General features: G+C 38.2%; 1 protein-coding gene across 3 annotated transcripts in view; it reads left to right on the plus strand.

Annotated features, from left to right (window-relative positions):
- The window catches only part of DCDC2 (doublecortin domain containing 2), a 165,877-nt gene extending 145,842 nt beyond the window's left edge, over nt 1–20,035 (plus strand). For all 3 annotated transcript variants that reach the window (XM_058555163.1, XM_058555164.1, XM_058555165.1), the window contains 2 exons: nt 11,845–12,243; nt 15,200–20,035. In XM_058555163.1, the coding sequence (XP_058411146.1) occupies nt 11,845–12,243; nt 15,200–15,304 (504 nt within the window). In that variant the 3' untranslated portion in view covers nt 15,305–20,035. The remainder of the gene's footprint in view (nt 1–11,844; nt 12,244–15,199) is intronic.
- The last annotated feature ends 1,718 nt before the right edge of the window (nt 20,036–21,753 follow it).

Raw genomic sequence — 21,753 nt, forward strand, 5'->3', positions numbered from 1 at the left:
TGTAAGCATCGCACCCATCTAGAAGAGTTAAGATGAGGATGATCTGGCCTCTTCATCTTCCTGTGCATCATCAACAAGGCTTTCTATGACATCACATTTGCAGATTTGTGTTTAATCAATAGGAATGGGGTTAAACATGAAAATGTAGCCTTCAGAGATTTCTGATGTCAGTGAAATAAAATCGACATTTACTTCTAAAGTGAGAAAACTTAATGGGGAATTTTTTTTTTCTAATGAAGACTAAATATTCTTATGCTATCTAAATATAAGTTTTCAGTGTATTATATCTTCTCAAATGGGTGTAGCAGGAACTTGTGGAGCCCGAATGGGCCTGGGTGAGCCAGCTCTCAGCAGCTGGCTGGCCAAAGCTTCACTCTACTTGTGTCCTTTGAGGGTCACATCTGTGAATACAACCACCCTTTTTGAGGGCCTTGTACTTCAAACCACATCTGGTTTCAGCCGTTTTTTTTTTTCTTTTTTCCTTCTGTGAAAGTAAGCCTCTGAAAGCCGAAAACAGGAAATGGTACTTTGCGATCATGAAAAATTGAAACTGATTATTTCAAAACACCTCATTCAACTTGGATAGGAGATGATTTTAGTTTCCATGGGAACAGAAATAAAAACAAGTGTGGTAACTTCTGTACTTTCAACATCCGTGCCTGAATTCTGCCATAAAATCCGCAGACACACCTTCCACCCAAAGCCTGTAACAGATCTTCATTCGTTCCGCATTTCAAATTTTGCAAACGTTACATAGAGAAGTGGACCTCTAAGGTCGTCTTTTCATTTTTCAGTTCTGATCTCCAGTTTCTAAGTCTAGTATATTTCAGGGAGGGAGACCTGATAGGTGGAGATGGGGAGGAGGGCTGGGTGGTTAGGTAGGATATCTTGACTAGAAAGTTCTAACTTGTGCTGTTATCTCAGATAGCAAGTGTCTTAAACAGTAAAATATATTCCTCAGGGAATTCTGATGTAGATATAAGAAAAATCAACAATTACTTCTAAAGTGGGTGGGACATTAGCTGTAGTCTCTGTTTAGATGCCTTTCCCATTTCTGATTTTTGGTGCCACTGTCCCTGTCAGAGGAGTGATGTGACTTTAAAGTGTAAGTCATTTGAGCAGCCCCATCTGTCTGTGAAAATACCTTCCAAGTAATTGATGCTTTCAATATTTTGTGGCTTATTTCCATATGATTTCCATATTCCATCTTCTTTCCACTTACCACTCAGGAATCCTGAGTTAACCTTAGTAACTGCATGCATGTTCTCTAGAAAACCTGAATACTTATGGTTTCCCCTGAGCCATCCCCACTAGGATGTAGCCAGCAATAAAAACTACCAGACCTTTTCTGTCTTGCAGTACAAATCAACCATTTTCTCAGAATGTCCATTACAAAATAAATAGTAAGATAGGCAGGTAGGCAAACTCAGGCAAAAGGCACTTGAAATGCCAACGCTGGTGTCCTCTTACGGAGAAAATCTGGTGTAACCTTTTAATAACAATATTAAGAGCATTTGCCTATGATAAATAATATGCTTTTTAAAAGGTAAAAGTCTTGACTTTCTTTTATTTTTTTTTGCTGAGGAAGATACACCCTGAGCCAACATCTGTTGCCAATCTTCCTCTTTTTTTTTTGCTTGAGGAAGATGAGCCTTGAGCTAATGTCTGTGCCGGTCTTCCTCTACTTTTTATATGGGTTGCTGCCACAGCATGGCTAACAAGGGATGTAGATCTGTGCCCAGGATCTGGGCCCATGAACTCAGGCTGCCAAAGCAGAGGGCGTGAACTTAACCACTACACCATGGGGCCGGCCCCATCGACTTTCTTACAAAAACCTCTATGTTTAAGGGTACATATTCTCTATAATTGTGCATATATGTGTAAGATGTCTGTTATTCTGGCTGCACTCTGATTATTCTTGAGGCTGTGAGGCTGGAATCATTGAAATGACTTCTGCAATCGTTGTACTATTATGTATGTCAATTTAGTGAATATATAGGATAGAGTATAACGAGTACTCTTTCTTGACTCCAGTGAAACATAAGGATTGTACTTTATACAAAATATAGTATTACACAATTACTCATAGGCATGAGCTACTCCTGGAATTTCAGGATGGATGTACTCTTTGGAGAAACAATTTCTTCCTGAAAACTGGTTCTCTTAAAATTTTAGTCACAAATTGACTAAAATTTGATGTGAATGTCAGGGAGGAAGACTAAGCATAGGTAAAAATATCTTCCTAATTTTTTGCCTTTGCAGTGATGTGTTTCCTTTTTATAACCTGACTCAATAAACAGTGGCATGGTGATGTAATTAGAATAAATCTTGTAGAACTGTCTTTATGGCCAGACATCATTCTGTCAACAGTCAATCCTGTTTCCTCCTAGCTTTCAATAAAATTGGTATTTTTTAAGATAAAAATGCAATCTTCATTTAAAGAGGCATTATTTCAAGGCATTATTGCAATTAGAAATTTTAGCCAAAAATGATTTTTGGAAGTGGTGTATTTATGACCATATTGTATTATACGTGGCTTAGAGCCTTACCATGCAAAGTGTCATCTGGGGACCAGCCAGCATCAGCAGCACCAGAGAGCCGTTAGAAACGCAGATGCTCAGGATGGCTGACTCAGAGTCTGCATTGAATCTGCAGGCGATGGAGAAGCACTGGCTTAGAAGACTCTAGGCTAGAAGTAACTATTTAACATTGTGTTGAGTTCGGGATATTGCTTTATACATTATTTTGGGGAAATAGTTATTACAAGCCAGTGGTCAAAAATGAGGTCCTATCCCTCTGTCACGACCTGTGGGAGTTTTGGATGAGTTTACCTAACTCTTTATGCTTCAGTTTCTTTATTTGCAAATTGGGATAATAATACTATTTTCTTCGAATAATTGTCGTGAGGTTAGTTTCAATACAATTATGCACGTGAGGTGCCTAGAGCACAGTACCAGGTACCTGGAGAGCACCCAATAAATGTGAGCCTTGTCATCGTCATCTGTCCTTTCCTCAAGGCACGTATTATGCTGGCTTTTATCTGTGTGAGGCACATTTGTGGTTAATTCAAAGACAAGTACAATACTGTGGTAAACGTGGTGATGGACACAAAGATGAATAAGAAAGAACCCTTGTCTTCTGGAAACTTCCAGAGGGCCTCCACAGAGCCAAGGCTGATATTTCGCCATTAGTCCATAATCATTCCAGACATGATTTGAGGCATCTACTTGATAGCAATTCATGTTCACTATTTTCATACCACCCATAAGTAGAGGAAAACCGCACGCTGTGATTAGAGTGTACTAAAGGAATTTGTCAGGTATTATAAGGGCGCAGATAAGGAGTGATAACGCCTGAGGGAGCCAGGAAAGCTTCAAGGGAAGGTGGGTCTAACAGAGGGGAGGGAAGAGCATTCTGGGTAAAAGTAGAAGGAACAGCATGAATTACAGTGTGGTGCAGAGGGAGCAGGCCAGGGCTCTTTTTCAGCTGCTTCCATAGAGGACACTCACTCTCCCTGCCCTCCTCCCCTAATACTTCTGTCTGGGAAAGACTGGGTTTGGCCTTCCTGTTCTGCCACATCCAGCCAGCCCTCTTCCTTTTATGAGGGACCTGACTTCCCTAGTTAGTGCTGAAGGACTTTTTAAGGAAATGGGGGGGAGGGGAGGAAGAGGCAGAGAGAGGAAGGAATAGGAATAAGAATGTGTGTGGGGGTGGGGAGGGCAAGGGAGGTAAGGTAGTACTTGCTTAGTCTGCTCAGCTGCCGTAACAAGTACAGTATGGAACGGTACCACAGACTGGGTGGCTTACACAATACAATCTTGTTTTCTCACAGTTCTGGAGGCTAGAAGTCTGAGATCAAGGTGTCGGCTGTCAGTTTCTTCTGAGATCTCTCTCTTGTTTTTTTTTTTTTGTTTGTTTTGGTGAGGAAGATCGGCCCTGAGCTAACATCTGCCAATACTCCTCTTTTTTTTTTTTTTTTTTTTTTTGTGCTGAGGAAGACTGGCCGTGGACTAACATCCATGCCCATCTTCCTCCACTTTATATGGGACGCCGCCACAGCATGGCTTGCCAAGCGGTGCGTCGGTGCACGCCCGGGATCTGAACCAGTGAACCCCGGGCTGCTGCAGCGGAGTGCGCGCACTTAACTGCCTGCGCTACCATGCCGCCCCTGAGATCTCTCTCTTTGGTTTGTAGATGACCGACTTCTCCCTGCGGCATCACGTAGTCTTTACTCTGTACATGTCTGTGTCCCAATCTCTTCTTATAAGGCCGTCAGTCATACTGGATTAGGGCCCACCCTAAGGACCTCGTTTTAGCTTAATTATCTCATTAAAGACTTTATCTCAAAATACAGTCACATTCTGAGGTATTGTGAGTTAGGACTTCAAAATACAAATTTTGAGGGGACACAGTTCAGCCCTTAACAGTAAGAAGATAAGGTTTGTCTCTGATTTGATGCTGCCTAGTAGATCAAAAAGATAATATTCAGGGAGCAGAGTCACTTTTTATTTTTTTTGTGAGAAAGATTAGCCCTGAGCTAACATCCGATCTCAATCCTCTTCTTTTTGCTGAGGAAGACTGGCCCTGGGCTAACATCCATGTCCACTTCCTCTATTTTATATGGGATGCCGCCACAGCATGGCTTGACCAGCGGTGCATCGGTGTGCACTCAGGATCTGAACCTGCAAACCCCGGGCCGCCGCAGCGGAGCACACGCACTTAACTGCTACGCCACCAGGCTGGCCCCCAGAGTCACTTGTTAAAATCTACATCTGTAAGAAAGATGATCAACAGTGAGTAGAGAGGGGATAAGCAGAGACATGGAACCCAGCTCAGCCCAGCCAGTCCCTGTGCCTCATTAGTCCATTAGTCATATATTAGGAGTGGGGCTTATCCAGGTGTCTGGTGACCATGGTGACCAGTTTATAAAGTACCAGGACCACTGTCCTTCCATTGGAACCATTGTTTATTAATATTTTTTATGATGCAGGTGAAAGATGTTGTCACTCACTAGTCATGTAACCCTTTGCAAGTTGCTTGACTTCTTCAGGCTCAGTTTCCCCCTCTATACAATGGGGATAATCACACCTGCCCTACTGCTTGGGAAGATGAAATGAGAAAATATGTGTGCCAGTGCTTTGAGAAACATGTCTGGCGCTAATATACCCCTAACTGTCTGCTGCCAACCTGTTATCCCTACTAAAGACAAAGTCATGTGTTGTTACCTAAGTGAATATACTAATTTATGAAGTCATGCTTGTTTGGTATCTCTTGCTGGCACATTTGTATTACTTTTGAGAGTGGATGGCAGTTCAGAAACAAAAAAAGCTATTGAATGGTAAATTAGTTGTGAAAATTGCATACCAGAGAACTCAGAAGCAGCGAATAAACATAACTAAGAGCAAGGATGATTAGTTTGTGTAAATCACACCTAACAGTCTCAGTGGACCAGAAGTTGAACATCAGCCTGCATTTTAACTGTATTAACTGATAAGGGCAAGACAATTGCTAAGTGTGTTGATATCATCTTTTGTTTGTTTTCATGAGATTTAAGAGATGCTGCTCAAAGTGGCCTACTAGAATACAATTTCAATAGTGCAAATCCTGTATAAGATTTCATCAGACAGCCTCTCAACTCTTCCCATTCAATGGCAAGAAAAATGGAGTGATAACAATAATAAACATGTATATAGCTTGTTCAGTTTACAATAGTCTTTTATGTGTATGATCTCATTTGATCCTTACTACAATCCTGTGAGGTTGTTATTATCATCCTCAAATTCCAAAGGGGACTCTGAGGCCAGATGAGGTGACTTCACGGGCCTGAAGCTATAGTGTGACCTCTGCCTTTCCACAGGCACTCAACCTGCACAGTATATATTTTACATTGCCAGTTGATGTCACCATTGCAGGAAACATCAGCAGACATAAATCTTGTCCAGGGATCCCCCATTGATATTCCTCAGCTATGAACACAGTCTTGTGGGATCACGTGAGAACTGGCCTCTGCAGGCAGAAGAGGCAAAGTCACGTGTGGAAGCTTTGCTTCCTTTTACTGTGAAAAGGACGGAGTGTTTGGACTCGGAAAAAAGGTTTTCCTTCTTGTTTCTCTTCCTCCTTCCTCAGTCCCTCAAGTTGAATCCTCAGTTTCTTTCTCTTACCTTTTCCTTTGGCAAGGTAGAGGAAAGAGTTCCTTTCTCCCCACACTCCCCAACTCCTCCCTTTGGCTGCTGTGTCTGCTCTTCTCTATCTAAATTGTTAACATTATCAGGATCTTTGTCAGGTTCTTTGAGGTGCGGGTGGAACATGGGCTGCTGTGCACGTGACATCCCTTGCTGGATGGGCTAACACTGGTGTCTGGCCAGCTGTGACTGTTACGGCTTAACTGGACAATCAGGCAGGGCCAGCTAAATGGGCAGAGGCTGAGAAGCACTTGAGGATTTTGAGGAAATTAAATAGTTGCAACATTTTTTTTGAGGGAGGAGTAGAAACACATTATTAAAATAAAATGTGGCTATCTAATAAGTATTTTTCAAGCACTTTCTATATATTAATTCTAAGTAAGCTGCTCTTCTCAGATCTGTTTATTAGTTCATTCATTCAGTTTTCTCATTCATTTGACACCATCTCTTACCAAGAATTACCAGATATTTTGTGAAGGGAAGCTTTTTATACCTGACACAAGAGGGGTGGCTACCAAGAGCCAAACTGTAGAATAAAGCAGGGAAATAGCTGGATGTTGGTCCCCCAGTTAAGTGGTGCATTCTGTGGGCATCTTAGCGGACACAGAGGAGTGGCCACATGGCTCTACTTGGTAGTCAAGAGTTCCAGCATAGAGCTTTTTTTTTGTTTGTTTTGTTTTGTTTTGTTTTTGTGAGGAAGACTGGCTCTGAACTAACATCCAATGCCAATCCTCCCCCTTTTTTGCTGAGGAAGATTAGCCTTGAGCTAACATCTGTGCCCATCTTCCTCCACTTTGTATATGGGACACCGCCACAGCTTGGCTTGATGAGCGGTGTGTAGGTCTGTGCCCTGGATCTGAACCCATGAACCCTGGGCTGCCAAAGCTGTTAGACATGCAAACCTAACCACTAAGCTGCTGGGCCGGCCCCCAACATATAGCTTTTTAAAAAAAACTTGAAGTAAATATTCTCATAACATAAAATTAACCATTCACCATTTTAAAATAAACAATTCTGTGACATTTAGTACGTTCACTATGTTGCACAACTATCACCTCTATCTAGTTCTAAGACATTTTCATCTCCCCAGAAGGAAACCGCCTCATACCTATTAAGCGGTCATTCCCCATTCTCCCTACTCCCCAACCCTGGCAACCACTAATCTGCTTTCTGCTTTATAGATCTACCTATTCTGAATGTTTCGTATAAATGAAATCATACGACATGTGACCTTCTGTGTCTGGCTTTGCATGTAGCTATTTAATTCATGGCCTAACTCCCAGGGCAGGGCTGTTCCAGCTATGAGGTGATAGAAGCCGTGGTCCTGCCTATGGCCTCCCAAGAATCCTATTCACCTGAGTAAATTCTCCTTTGCGAGGGCCCCACTGCCAGGGCTGGATGTCAGCTCTGAGTTGTGAGGGGGGTACCAGATTCCTCTTCCATAGATTTTCTATAGCAAGAGAAGGAGGGCAGGGTATTGAGGAAGTGTGCAACTTGCTCACTTTGCCCCTTATATTTCTTTTTATCCTAAAGCATAGCTCCCTCCAGCTATGGACACCCACTTCTTATAGAAGGACTATTCTTTTCCTTCCTTGCAGGCCCTCACCATGCTATAGATTTTATCTCTGTGTGTGTACGGGTGTAAAACCCAGTGTTCCTTCTGGGGATGATTTGATTGATGTATACACTGGAAACATCTTTAATAATTTAATGCCTGCTTCAGAGGAGATTACACCAAAAAGCACATTGCTTTTCATTTATTCATTACATATCTGTCATAGCAGCATTTTTTTTTTTTTTTTGCCCTGAATTGTAGTGTCATAGTAATAATAAATTTTGTTCTACACTCAGGATATTTTAAAGGATTATAAGGCTTTTAACTAATGTTACCGTCTTATTTAAATTGATCAAATTGGTATTTCAGCACCATAATCTTGCATTTCTTAAGGCTGAGCTAACCAGATGTGGCTTTACTTGATGACTACTAAAATAACTGTGTTTGGAAAGTGTAATAGAAATAATGGGATGAAAGCATAACCCTGCTTGTTAGTAGTGGTGGTAATAATGGTGAGGAGAACAGAGCCTGAGTTCATAGCTGGGTGTCTCTGTCCTGAAAAAGAGATTAGGGTATATACCAGCCCTTTGCATTAAGAGGAGAAAAAAATGTATATGTGTTTGAGAATTGGGAGGAAGAAAGGGGTAAGATGAGAAATACAAAACTAAAAACTAAAAACCAGCACACAGTCATTTTGCAACTTTTAGGTATAAATCCAGATGTCAGGAAAGAAAAACAGACTTTTCCTCACTTAGACAGAAGTGGTTGCCTTAACAGACTTTAGCAAGCTCTGTAATATATTCTCAGAGAGGCAAGGAATATATCTACATTCCTAAATGATTACACTAAATTATGTTTTCTATGTTATTATTATTAATTTTTTTTTTATTAAGAAGTGCTATAGAACTTCTCTTTAAAACCAAAACCAAACGTTGCTCTGAATAGGGCAAGTTTAGGTACAGTAAGTAGTACAACAATTTCCAGGAGAGTGATATACAATTATCCAGTTTTCACAGATAATTTATAAAGAAGTATGCTCCTACTGGCCATTAGTGCTTGTAGTATTTCTGGATTTTTGTTATGTACTGCTTCAGGTACTCTGCCTAACAATCTTTGTCATGTTCCCTGCCTGGATCACACCAAAAATCTTTAATAGAAATCCAGAAATGTTTTGTTCTCAGGTCAGTAATTCTTTAAACAGTAAAAGTATTGTTGCCTCCTGCAGATGTCATGTTTTCTGGCCATTGAAAATACACTTGAGTGTGCTTGCTGTAGCAAGTAGGTGAAGCAGCAACTTCTTGTGTTATTTCTTTAGGGAAGAATATCAAGACTTCGGGACAAGATCGCCTTGGGTTCAAATCCCAGCCCTACTTGTTCACCTGTTGTCTGATGTGGGAAATGTTGAGTGATTCCTCAGTTTCCTTATATGTCCAATGGGCATAAGAAGCATACTTCGTAGGGTTATTGTGAGGGTTTCATGAAATGATGAATGTCTGAGCGCTGAGCATGATGTTTGGCATAGACAGGTCACAGGTGCTCAGTGTATTTGCTTCTCGTCTGTTGCTCTCCATCCTCAAACTCTGTTCACGCAGTATTTTAGAAGTCTCAGTGACCAGAACATGTGAGATCCGGCAGCAGGCTGCCACACTCCACCTTGAAGTGTCCCTTTCCTGACACATGCTCTTGCTGCTTCTCTCCTCATGCCATATATAGATTGTAATGTGATTTGTTACTGCACTGCTCTTGAGTGCTTTGTTGTAGAGATGGTCCCATTTGTCTCAGGACCTAGGTACTACAAACGGGTGCTCGAAGCCCATTCGCTCAAGTTGTGATGACTGAGAGCCCTCCCAATGTCTCTTAGGGTCCCACAGTGAGTGTCCCCCCAAATCCCTCAGAGTCATCAGGAAGGGAACTTGCTGTCTCTAGGCCTGAGACCCCTGGGCCTTTTCTTAGCCTCTTGTGACATGTTAGTGGGGAGCCACCCACAGTGTTTCTCTGAGTTGGCTCCTTATTCTAGCTCTCTGCCTTCTGGAGTCCCCTCTTTCTTAGTGTCTTACTGAGGAAGCCCCTGGACTTCCTGGTGCTGGTTCCTTTCCTGCGCCCTCTGTAGCTCTTGCTCCTCGGTAATGCATAAACATCATCGGCTCAGGATATTTCCTTTGTTCTGTTTTCATAGTGACAATGCCCACTCTCTCCCTCTCCAAACTCTCCTCTGCTCATCACTTCAACTACGTCTGCCTCAATGCTGTGCCATGTTTCTCTCTATGGAGAGAGGATGGGACAAGGGTATGGAGATGGGAACATACTCTTTTCTCTTTTGGAAATTGGAGGATTTTCTCACCTTCATTCATTTAGGTCTTATACATAAAAGCCAGAAGTCTTTACCAAGCACTGTGGGTTACCTTTTTTTATATCTTGCCTTTTTTTAGCACCTGGCATATCTACCCCCTCCTACCCTTCATTTCTGTCCAGCATTCAGCCTTCCTAAGGGCCTCACCCAGGGCAGCAGGCTTAGGGATCACTAGGGCCCTACACTGTCTGCCATTAAGCATCTGAATAGAAATTTGAAAGATGAATTTGAAAGCCTCCCTGTGCTGTCATTTAATCTGCATGATGACAAACAATGCTTTTGGAATATCTTAAGAACAACTAATTTTTCCCTTCATTTTTTAAAGTGCATCTTTGATATCATGTAATCAAATTTGAGACTTTATTTTTGACAGAATAGAGGAATTCATGGTTCTAACTCTTTCCTTTTCAAAATAATGTGGGGCATTTTACCCCAAAGTTTTAGTCTACTCCCCTTCTTTTCCTTCCTTCTTTACTTCTGAAGCTGAGAGCATTATGTTAACTTTTATAAGAAGACAATTAACAGTTCCATAACAGGTATTTGGGCTGTTAGAGGAGAATGGACTTTCAGAGCTGGAAGGGAGGTCAGAGTTAATTGTGTCTCAAACCCTCATTTTACAGATGCCAGAGGATTAAGTGACCTGTCCAATGTTATACAGCTAGAAAGAGGCAGGTCTGGAGTCCTAACATAGAACATAGAACACTATTATTTTACCAGGGGCTATGACGAAATATGATAGCTCCAGGAAAGAATGTATCATAACAAATGGGAAGGGATTTTAATGTTGTTTTAGAATCTGTGATCAGCCAGGTACTGTGCTAGGGACTGTATATGATTTGTCTCATTTAATCACCATGGAGGTTTTATTATATTCCCACTTTACAAGTGGGGAATCTGAAACTCACAGAAGTTAGGAAACAGCCAGTGAGTGCCTGGCCAGGACTAGAACCTGGGTCTTTCTCTCTCTACAGTCTTGGCTCTGGAACTCGGCCTCTTGTTCTTTTTTAGAGCAAATTTACGTGTATCCAAATAACAGTAAAGATGCCTAATTAGAGTTTATAAAATGTTTGAGCATATATTATTTTTATACAAAGGACATATAGTTTTTTGGCCTTGGATCTGTATGACAGTCAATCTATGTATTTGCAGGTATATGTCAACTATCTTAGACAATCGTGTGGAAAACTGTCCACATCCAGTGTTAGAAAACCTGGATTCATATCCTGGTGCCATCGCCATTGCCCATTTTTGTATTTAGAGATATAAATACACACCAGGCACTAGTGATGAGGATGATAATCTCTCCACAAAGAGTTTTTTTACCTTCCCCTCTGGGCCAGACACTCGGCTAGATATTGGCCAAGGACCCTGCAGTTTAGTTTCCTATCTGTCATGGGATTAAGAGCATTGATTCTGGAGTCACATGCTTTGTTGTAATTCTGGCTTTTCCACTTGTAAACAGTGGGACCTTGGGCTAGATATTTGGTCTTTCTCTACCTTAGTTTTCTCACTTGTAAAATGGGAATAATACCAACCTCACAGGATTATTGTGAGGATTAAATGAGAAAATACTTGTGAAGAGTGACATTCAGTAGATATTCGGTAAAAGTTAACACGTTATGTACTATAAAGTACTGTGCAAATGTAAGGAAGTTTTACTTGACTGTAGTATTATAATTATTACATTATTATATGTGCAATGGAAAAATCTCTGTTACACTTCTTACTTTTATCCATTATTCCTTTTGATCCATTAGAGGCCAGCAGAAATAGTAGATGAGGAAGAAGATGGAGAGAAGGAAAACAAGGATGTAGAACAGAAAGAAGACTTTTCAGGAATGAATGGTGAAGAGGAGGGAGGTAGGGAGGCTTCAGATGCCCCCGAGCAAGCAGAGGAAATCCCGGATCACAGGGAGGAGGAGGCAGGTCCCGCTCGTGTAAATGGAGGTACCGATGAAGAAAATGGTGAAGAACCAGGTCCCGCTCGTGTAAATGGAGGTACCGATGAAGAAAATGGTGAAGAACCAGGTCCCGCTCGTGTAAATGGAGGTACCGATGAAGAAAATGGTGAAGAGCTGGATCAGGTTAACAGTGAGCTTCAAGAGGCAGTGGATGAGGAAATAAAGTCTCAAGGAGCTGCTGATGGCCAAGATGAGGTATTTCTATTGCTTTTACTCACTCATGTGCATGCATGAATGTGTGTGTGTGTTTGTGTGTGCACGCTTAGGGAATTATTCAAGCACTTAGGACTTGCCTTGAAACCACTTACAACTGAGTAGGGAGGATCCAGTACCATTTACTTGACTACATCATTTCAGTCAGTCAACAAGTACTGTCACCCCTCTATCTGACAGACCATGTCTGTCCTTCTATCATCCGTCCATCTGTCCATCCATCCATCCATCCATCCATCCATCCGTCTCCTACCTCCTTCTACAAAAAATTTACAGAGGCTTCTAAGAACATGTATAACAAAAGAGAGAAATACAAATAACAAATACAAATAAGTTAAGACCAGGGAAGATACAAACCAGAGAAGAATATCAAGACCAGTAAGACTTAGTCATGATATAAAGAATATCATCTCTGTTATGAGTGACTTCTTTGCTTTCTAGAAATATTAAAGTTTAATTTGTTTAGTCCTCTTCCAATGGATTAATTGAATTAAGCACTTAATAGACCAGGCACTTAATAATATTTAATTTTATTTATTATACAGAGAAGGCAAAGAAATATGTGGCGAAGCTTCCTTCCTACCTTGTTGTCCCACTGCTGGCCCTGGGGCAGGATATTCTCAAGTCCTGGCATTCTTCCGTAGGATAGATAAAGTTCCATAGGATAGGCTAAGTTACGTGCTCATGAATAGGCTCCAGTTGAGTCTCATAGTATACAAGGCAGGATGTACAATCACCATGCGCTTATGCCCTTCCTCCCTGTCTGTGCATCAGATCAGGGCCCACCTCCCTCCAGTCTGTAATCTCTCAAGTGGACCTTGGTGTATTCATTCCTGATACCCAGTATGATGAATGGTGTCTTCCTGATTATTTATTATTGATTCATCTGTTTTACCTTGCTTAGGGAGACTAAGTTTAGTACTGGTAAAATGCAAAACACTCAAGATGTTCTTGTGGCCAGGTTTCAGTAACCAGTACAAAGTTATCTATAATCTACTGTATGGCTTATACAAAAACATTCTTAACATCTAAATGAAAATACTCAACATGTCTCTCATTTCATCTTTTCTGAAGATGAGAGAATCATAGTCGTATTCTGTAAGAAATTCCCCGTATACACTTCTACATAGTTATTAAAATTTAGCTACAATTTGTATCCTGAAGTTGTTTGTAGCTAAAATAAAAAAACAATTCAGCCAATTACATGATTCCCTTTCCCTCAATAAGGAAACAAAATGAATTTCTCAAGAAATGCCAAAAAAAGTTTCTCAAAGAAAGTAAAATCTGTTGTCTGGGGGAATCATATAGGAAGCACAATAATGTAGAGGACAATGTCCTCAGTGTCATTTATATGGCAACTGTATTAGTAGGTTTCATGAAGCAGCTCTTTGTTATAGCGGCCTTTGATGAAAGTTTACAGCACGAAATCAAAGTATAAATTCTATGTGAGACCTAGATAGTAAGATCAAGTATGCCTTTTTCCAGTGGTCTAGCTTAATTCAGTGTTACAACCTAAATAGATTTTACAGAAATGAATAGATTGCCTGTCCGTCCATTCCATAAATTTAACTTCTAAAAATCTGCCTTTCATAGGAATTGGGCATCAGTCAGGATCAAGGTTATATAATTTGAAGTACAGGTGTTCATGGTATGTATTGAGAATGAATCTAAATTCTTGGGAGCTCAAATGAACAAGTGCCTGGTACATGACTAGTTAGGGATTTTAAGGACTATACACATGCCACAGCAGAGCAGTTACCCACAGATATTTAATCTTATTTGACTCATCTCTCTTATGATGATAATATATTTTGTTTTCATTCTCCCTAAAGGATTATTACTATAGGTATACTTTAAGCATACCAAATATGTGAAAAACCAAGTTTAGATGAATTATAAATTATACGTTAATAATTAACTTTTTAAAAAGGATTCTTATAAAATGACTAAAAGTTCAGTTTCTCATATAACATTTTGTTCCATGTAACAGTTCTTAGACAATGTGTGATATGATTGTAGGAAAACGGCAGGAAATACATGACAAATACAGAGCAATCAATCGACATTTGTTGAGCTTGTACTATATTCAAGATCCTATTTGAGACATATCACGAGATAACAATGTGAAATAAGAGATAGTCTCAGTAATCTTTTTTCCTTTTTAGAGCATAAATCATGGCTTGTAGGGGAGGGGGACCTGGAGCTACTCCTGTTGTCCCCATACTGGTGGCCCTTGTGGGGGCTTTGGAGCCTCCAGGATTCCATGGAGCTGAGTTTGAAAACCAGCTAATTCTAAGCTCACCCCCTTAGTTTTCAGTCTAGTGGGGGAAGGACAAATTGTAAATGAGACAATATTGTTGATAACATATGAGAAGTCCAAGTGGCAGGAACAATGGTTGCTGCTGGAGAGATGCTGCCTCTGTGTTTTGATTTTCTGTCATGCTCTTATCTCCTTGATATTTGATGGTACATGGAATCATATTCACAAAGAATTTGTGAATTCTAGTAGATAACTAACAGAAGAACATCTGATTTGGGGCTGGATTAATGTGATATGGGGGTAGAAATGCTGCCTTTTTCACTTCCCTTTTCTCTGCAAATGCTAAAATGAAAAGTATAAATATGATGTTGAAAAGAAAAACTGAAAGCAAAATGAAAAAATTGAGAAAAATAAAGCCTGCAGCACAAGAAGTGAGTCTGTGCCCTTAAAAACGCGTAGTGGATTATGTCTCAGAAAGGGCTTCTGTACAAGTCAGTTGTTGAGAATGGTGTGTCCACTGGGCGATGGTACACTAAAAAACATAGTGAACCGAAGGAACTGTTTTTAGTTGAATATTTACATGATTAAAGGGAATATTGAATAATTTTTTTCCTTGTGAATTTTCTTACCTTTGTAACTAAAGAGCCAATGTCTTTGTTTTTATCTATTTTCCTCCAGGTTGACTTAGACCCTCAAAGACCACCAAGACCAGAAGTAAAAATCACTAGTCCACAAGAAAATGATAACAACGAACAAAACAAGGACTATGCTGTTGTAGCATAGGTGATTTTTAAAAAAGAATATGTTGATTATAAGAAAAATGAAGGGTTATAATACTTGAATAATAAGTATATAGTTATTGCTAAACATAATGTGACAATATGGTTGAAGACTACCTACTGAATTTTAAAATTAGAGACGTAATGGAAAGGCTAGATAACTTTGAATAGCTACTAAAGGAGAGTGACTTCTTTAAATGGCATGTTGTTTTAAAAGTCATTTAGAAAAATTAAGTAAAAGGGATAGAGGGGAGTTTGCACTGGAAGACAATTGGCCATTTGTCTTTGTAAAGGATGAAAAAGAATAGGATCCACTCCTATTGTATACTCTTATACATTTAGAAGCAAGATTATTAGATGGCAGCTTATTCTAAAGCACTTATATAAGAAAGCATAGAATTTTAAAGAAATGATAATAGGAAAGCATGTACTATTTTTTTAAAGCAATAAACTCTTGAATAAACAAATTGCAATTTAGTTTCAGAGATAATTTGGAAATGGCAATACGTTGAAGTGTTTCCATGACTTGTTGACATTCCTTTCTTTCTTCCTCCTTAGCCAAAATCCACCTTAAATGAATTAAAAATACAATGCAAGATATTCATTTTGGAAGGAGGGAGTATTCATTCAGTGTATTAGTGGTTAATATTGTCATGCCCCTCCCTTAAGTGCTTCAGATTTTAATCCTTATGGCTTTAATGCCACAAACCCAGGAAGGAATTATAGAGGAATACCCGATTGTATTGCTGAGCCTGGCTGGATGGTTTGCAAATCTGGTATCCTGTGAATTTTCACTGATCCAATCTACCTTTACCAATAATATCCCTGTCTTCTCCTTCATGTTATTATATTAGAAAACTCAATATTGGCTATCGCAAAGATTGAATTCCCTCCAAAGAGTTTTTTACAAAAAAACAAGACAGAGTAATAGAAAAAAGTAGGCTATATGAAGAGTTTGTCGCTGCTCAACTTCACTTGCTTTTTGCCTTATTTCTGTTGGGACTGCCTTGTCATATTTTTGCCCCTAGGGATATCTGCAAACATTTATTTTCATGGCCAGTTATATTTAGGCTTTTTAGCAAATTCCTTTCTATATAATTAGAAGCCATCTGATAGAAATTGTTGAAAAAAGTTTAAAAATTGTCATAATGAAACCAGTTCCTGATCACGATTTTGCGGGCTGGTTAAATTAACTCACAGTTGCCTTTTTAGGTATATATGGGGAAAAACATAAGTGTATTAGTTTTTTGAATTCTTAAGAGATGATGCAGTTCTTCCTTAAATATAAAAATAATATATTTTTTCTCATATTAAAGAATATTTTTGCTAATTATGTAGAAATTATAAATTTGAAATTTTAGCTTCTCGTGCTTTCATAGAATTCATTATTAATCATAAATTTAAAAGATTTTTTTCCCCTCCAGGTTTCATAACCAACCATTTGGAATCAAAGTAGTTGTGTAAAGCGCGTAATACTATAGAAAACAGGGATATTTTCCCTAACAGCTATTTTAATATTTTCCACAAATAGGAAGTATAAGCAGAGACTATAACGTAACAGTATTGGAAAGAGATAATAATATAAGGGTATCTTAATCTGGGAGGATGAATTGTAAATGGGGTACTGTATTTCTAGTATAATATCTAGGTTGTGCTTTCTACTAGTAGGCTTATTTTTTCAAATGAGACAATTAGGGAAATAGACTACTTAGTTTTTTAATGTACAATTCCCACACTATCACTGGGCCTGGAGTTAATGATTTTAAATAGTTTATAAAAATAAGGGATTTATAAGCAGTTATAACTAATTATCAAGGTGATTCTCTTTTCTTTCTTTAATGAGTTTTTCTCTTCCTTTTTTCATAAAAATATTCTGTCTCTTTTCTCTTGTTCTTTTCTTCATTATATTTTAAAGTTAGGTTTTGGGGAACTTTTTAAGATACATCTTAATGCAGCACAATGTTATTTTACATGAAAAACAAAGTTTGGTATTTTAAGTATACTTCAAGAAAGTGATAGGCCGCAATAACTTATACCAAAAAATTGAAAAATGGAGATATAATTCTCCTCTTGTATGTGCATATTTTACCATCAGTTGACAAGATGTAATTGTGCTCTAACTTGGAGAGATGAACAACTAATCACTTTAAAACAGTTTGCAAACATATAGTACTAAAAGAAGAGGAATGAAATATGTCATCTAACCATGGAAGAAATCATTCACAGAGAATGAAAATTGTGGACGTCATTTGGAGATGACTTTAACAAAAATGATGGCAGTGAATTCACCTCCCAAATGTGGACATTTTCTCCGTGGAAATGGTGGCCTCTGTGGCAGGCTACCTCCACCAATTAAGTGAGACTCACTGACAGATCTGGAGACCACTTATGTGAGTGAGCAGAAGAGATCTTGGTTAGGCTTCAGGTGTTATTTCATAGAGAGAAGGCACTATGAAAAACTCACGTAGCTTTTATGTGATAACCAATAAAATGCTTTAAGGTGTTGGTTTTTTGTGATGCTGTGTGCATTGATTTCATAGTCCTGATTTCAAGGAACTCTTTTCTTATACTTAATTGAGTTTTAAGACATTTGTAAACAACTGGTTTGTTAGTTGAATTGGAACATTAGGGATTTTGCAGAGCAAGTAAGGAAGATTTTAACTAAAGTAATTTTCATGCTAAGGACATTTTACTTGGCTTAGCTTCCCTTAAAATAGCTATTGAGCATCCCTGGACTTCTAGTTATAAAACGTGATATGATGGCCACAAGATGGCCATTATTTTTTTCCTCATTATTTTTCTCTATAGCTATAGGATGATTATTTATTAAGACATTTTTTTCTTATGTTTTTTGGGGAATATTAGAAAGCCAGACTCATAGAAAGAGCATGATGCTCTCATGTTTCCTGTTTTATTCTGAGAGTGTTAGTTTCTGCTACGGTCTGTAAAGACAGAACCATCCTGTATACATGTGGCTCGGAGTCAAATAATTCCGTAAGGTCACGATGGTGAAGCCGTACTAATATGAAGTTATTCATGCTCACTCTTCCAGCTGATAGCTCATAAACCAACATCCTCGAAAATTTCACGGAATGAGCTACCTTATACGCAAAGGTTAAAGTTCATTCACCTAAGAAACATCTGCATATTTAAAATTGTGGCATCAGGTCTGAACTGTTGCCAATCTGAACAGAAAGAGACTATATAGACCTACATATATGCATATCAAATACGTATACAGATGCACTCACACACTTTAAAATATTAAAAAGGCCTCCTCAGGCACAGCGTTATTAATAGAATAAGGCTCTTTTGAGAGAAGCAATTCATAAGAACATGTGAGAAGAAATGCTGAGAAATGGTATACTATTTCATGGTGCTTTAAAACTTGGTTCTTGAAGACTTTAAGAGATTTAAAATTCTTCTCAAAATAAGAAAGTTACCAGCATTTTAATGAAAAATTTATTCTAGAAAGAGATGACTGTCTATCATCTATCTATCCATGTGTCTATCTATGTATCTATATAGCTGTGTATCTATCTATCTATCTATCTATCTATCTATCTATCTATCTATCTATCTATCTATCTATCTATCTATCTATCTTGTTTTCCTAAAGTAACTACAGAGTATAGCTCTTTAGTTCTTTGTCATCAGCCTTAAGTACCATATACTTTAGGTGCAGAATATCTTATAATAACACAAGCTCTGTCAAAAGATTATTACTGTTTGTGAATGTGTGTGCATGATTCACATGAATGTAGAGAGGATTCTTTTTGGTACCAAGTAGCCAGGTTCACTATGAATAGGATGAAAGACTGACTTATTAGTCCACTAGTTTATCTAATGTTCAAGTTCAGCACGGAGGCTTTTTAGCTTCCTTGTATGAATATAATGTCCTGGAATGGAACCATTTTTTTTTTAAATGCTAGTCTGTTTTTCTAAGGTGATGAGCACATCGAGTTCTTTGTTATTACATATCATTTTTGTAAATACTATAAAAATTTTGCTTTTCAGAAAATATCCTGGTATGTAGATGGGTCTGATTTTTGTTCTGACCACAGGAAATTTGTGTATTTCCTACTGTGAAGTCTAAGTGACTCTGATGGAGGATGAACGTGTGTCCCCACATGTTGATGAGGAAGAAAACTATTGTTTTTGAAGAGGTATAACATCCTGTAGGATTAGAAAAGAATTAAAACATGTCTTGATAACCATCAAGCATTTGTAAAATCAAGAGGTAACTAATGGAGGTACATTGACTTAAGCCAACACCAGACCTAGCTTTAATCTGAGAATTGGGACCAAATGAATTCTCTGTAGGTTCATCAGCTTAAACTGCATAGTTTAATTGAGTGTTTGAGTTATTGTCACACATGTAATGGCATGTGGGAAGAGGGAATGACTATAGGCAATTTTAGAAGTTTGGAGAAACCTTATTCTTTTTTTTGTTTCAATGTTTTTCTTGTGCCTTAAATCTTTAATATGTACAATGATAATGGGTGACTATTGATGTTGTAAGTAAAGATTAAGTTGAGCTCATCATTTTTATAGGATTGATGTTTAGAACTTCTCTTTGTAAGGAAAATTATTTGTACTTTGATCAAAGAATGAGCATTTAGGTTTTTACTTCTTTGTCAGCTCTCACTCTAAAATATGAAAGTTTACTGTATCTTTTGAGTAAATAGATCTGTGTCTTATATAATTAAAATGTGTCTGGATGGTTTATTGTTTATTTATGATGTTGTGTTGCTAATTTTTCACATATTAATTCTTTGCATGATGTTTTTCACAAACACAATAGAAACTTTTTGCCATGTGGAAATTCAGCACATTAAAAGATACTTCTGTTTCTATTTGGCATGGATAATAAACTTCATTATATAAAGAAAACAGTTTTACATCTCCCAATACCTGTTGTTTAGTTGATAAAAATTTCAGGTATATTTAAAAAAATCATCGTTTTTTATTTTATGAAACAGTGTTAGAGAAACACAGGTCCAGAATTTTTGTTATGATAAATAAAGACATCTTTAAAAGCAGAGAATAAATTACACACATTATGCACATTTGTGTGGATCTAGCTATAGGAATAAATTTGCAATTTTACAAAGAGATTGGCTAAAATTCTGCTTCAGTTTGTGGGATAGTCACTGCTATCATTCTATTGAATTAAAGTAGTTTTGTTTCTTTCCCTTCCTGTTTGAGAAACAAAAGAAGTTAAACGCAAGCATTTTGCCTTCTTGCTGTGAAATAACAAAATATGTTGTTTTGTGTGATTCAGGTACCATAACTGAGAAGAATACATTAATGTACCACAGTTGACCCGTGTATCTTTGTTATTCCCTAAGAGTGAAAAAGCAAACCTCAGCAACAAAGGAGGCATCCAGGTTGCCAAAATCAAATCTCTTTAGACTATCTGGTGAACTGACATTAGAAACTTCCTACAACCAACCGTGACTGTAGTTTCTACAAGGTATTGTAAAATGGCTGGCATGCATTGGTTATAAAATTCTTATTTATGAAAATACACATACAGCTTTGCTGCAGGTTTCCAGGTATGTTTTTTCTCCCCCAATGGGGCTTTAATCTATTAAATCATGGTACAGGTCTCTCAAATGCCCTCACAAATTCAATTTTCCGTTAAAGAGACAAATGATGAAGGGATGTACTGCATTTCTCTTTCCATTGATTTAACAAATTTACTGATTTAGTAATAACAGAAATGATTTAAAGAAGAAAAAAATACACATTAAGTTTAAAACTCATGATGAGGCAACTCCCCCTGGTTTCCCTGTATTTGTTCTTTTTGGCTACAGAGGAGTGTGAGGATTGTCACGGTTCTCCGCTGACTCTGACTGCTAATTTATTGGCTTCTTTTCCTTCTCTTTCAATCCTCGCAGTCTCCCTGAGCAATCTCATACACAATCATGATATTAACAGCTACCTATGTGCTTGTGACTCCCAAATCTGTATCTCCAGGCCCACCTTCTCCCAGGGGACCTCCAGATCTGGGTATACAACTCTCAATTGGATATCCCATAGTTACTTCAAACTCAAATGTTCTATTTTCTTGAAAATATATTTCGATTCCTATATTGCCTATCTTGGTTAATGATGCCCATTACTAACCAACTAGAGACCTAGGAGTCATCTTAAATTATTGCCATTCTCTCACTCTATGTCAAATCAGTCATTAAATTCCTCTTTTTGTTGTTTGTTTATCTAATGCTTAGAAATGTTAGTTTACTATGTATTTATAGAAATTTTCATGACCTTGTTTATTGGCCATGAGAGTTCCTCTTCATTGATTCACATGCTTATCTCATTTTTTCTACTAGGTTTTAGACATTTTGTTATTGCTTTAAAGGGCCTCTTTATTTATTCTGTATAACCTTAGCTCATTATATGCTTTACAGATATCTCTGCCAGCTTATGATTTACCTTTTTTGC

This window comes from Diceros bicornis, chromosome 14 (assembly GCF_020826845.1).
Source record: "Diceros bicornis minor isolate mBicDic1 chromosome 14, mDicBic1.mat.cur, whole genome shotgun sequence".
NCBI classification, from domain to species: domain Eukaryota; kingdom Metazoa; phylum Chordata; class Mammalia; order Perissodactyla; family Rhinocerotidae; genus Diceros; species Diceros bicornis.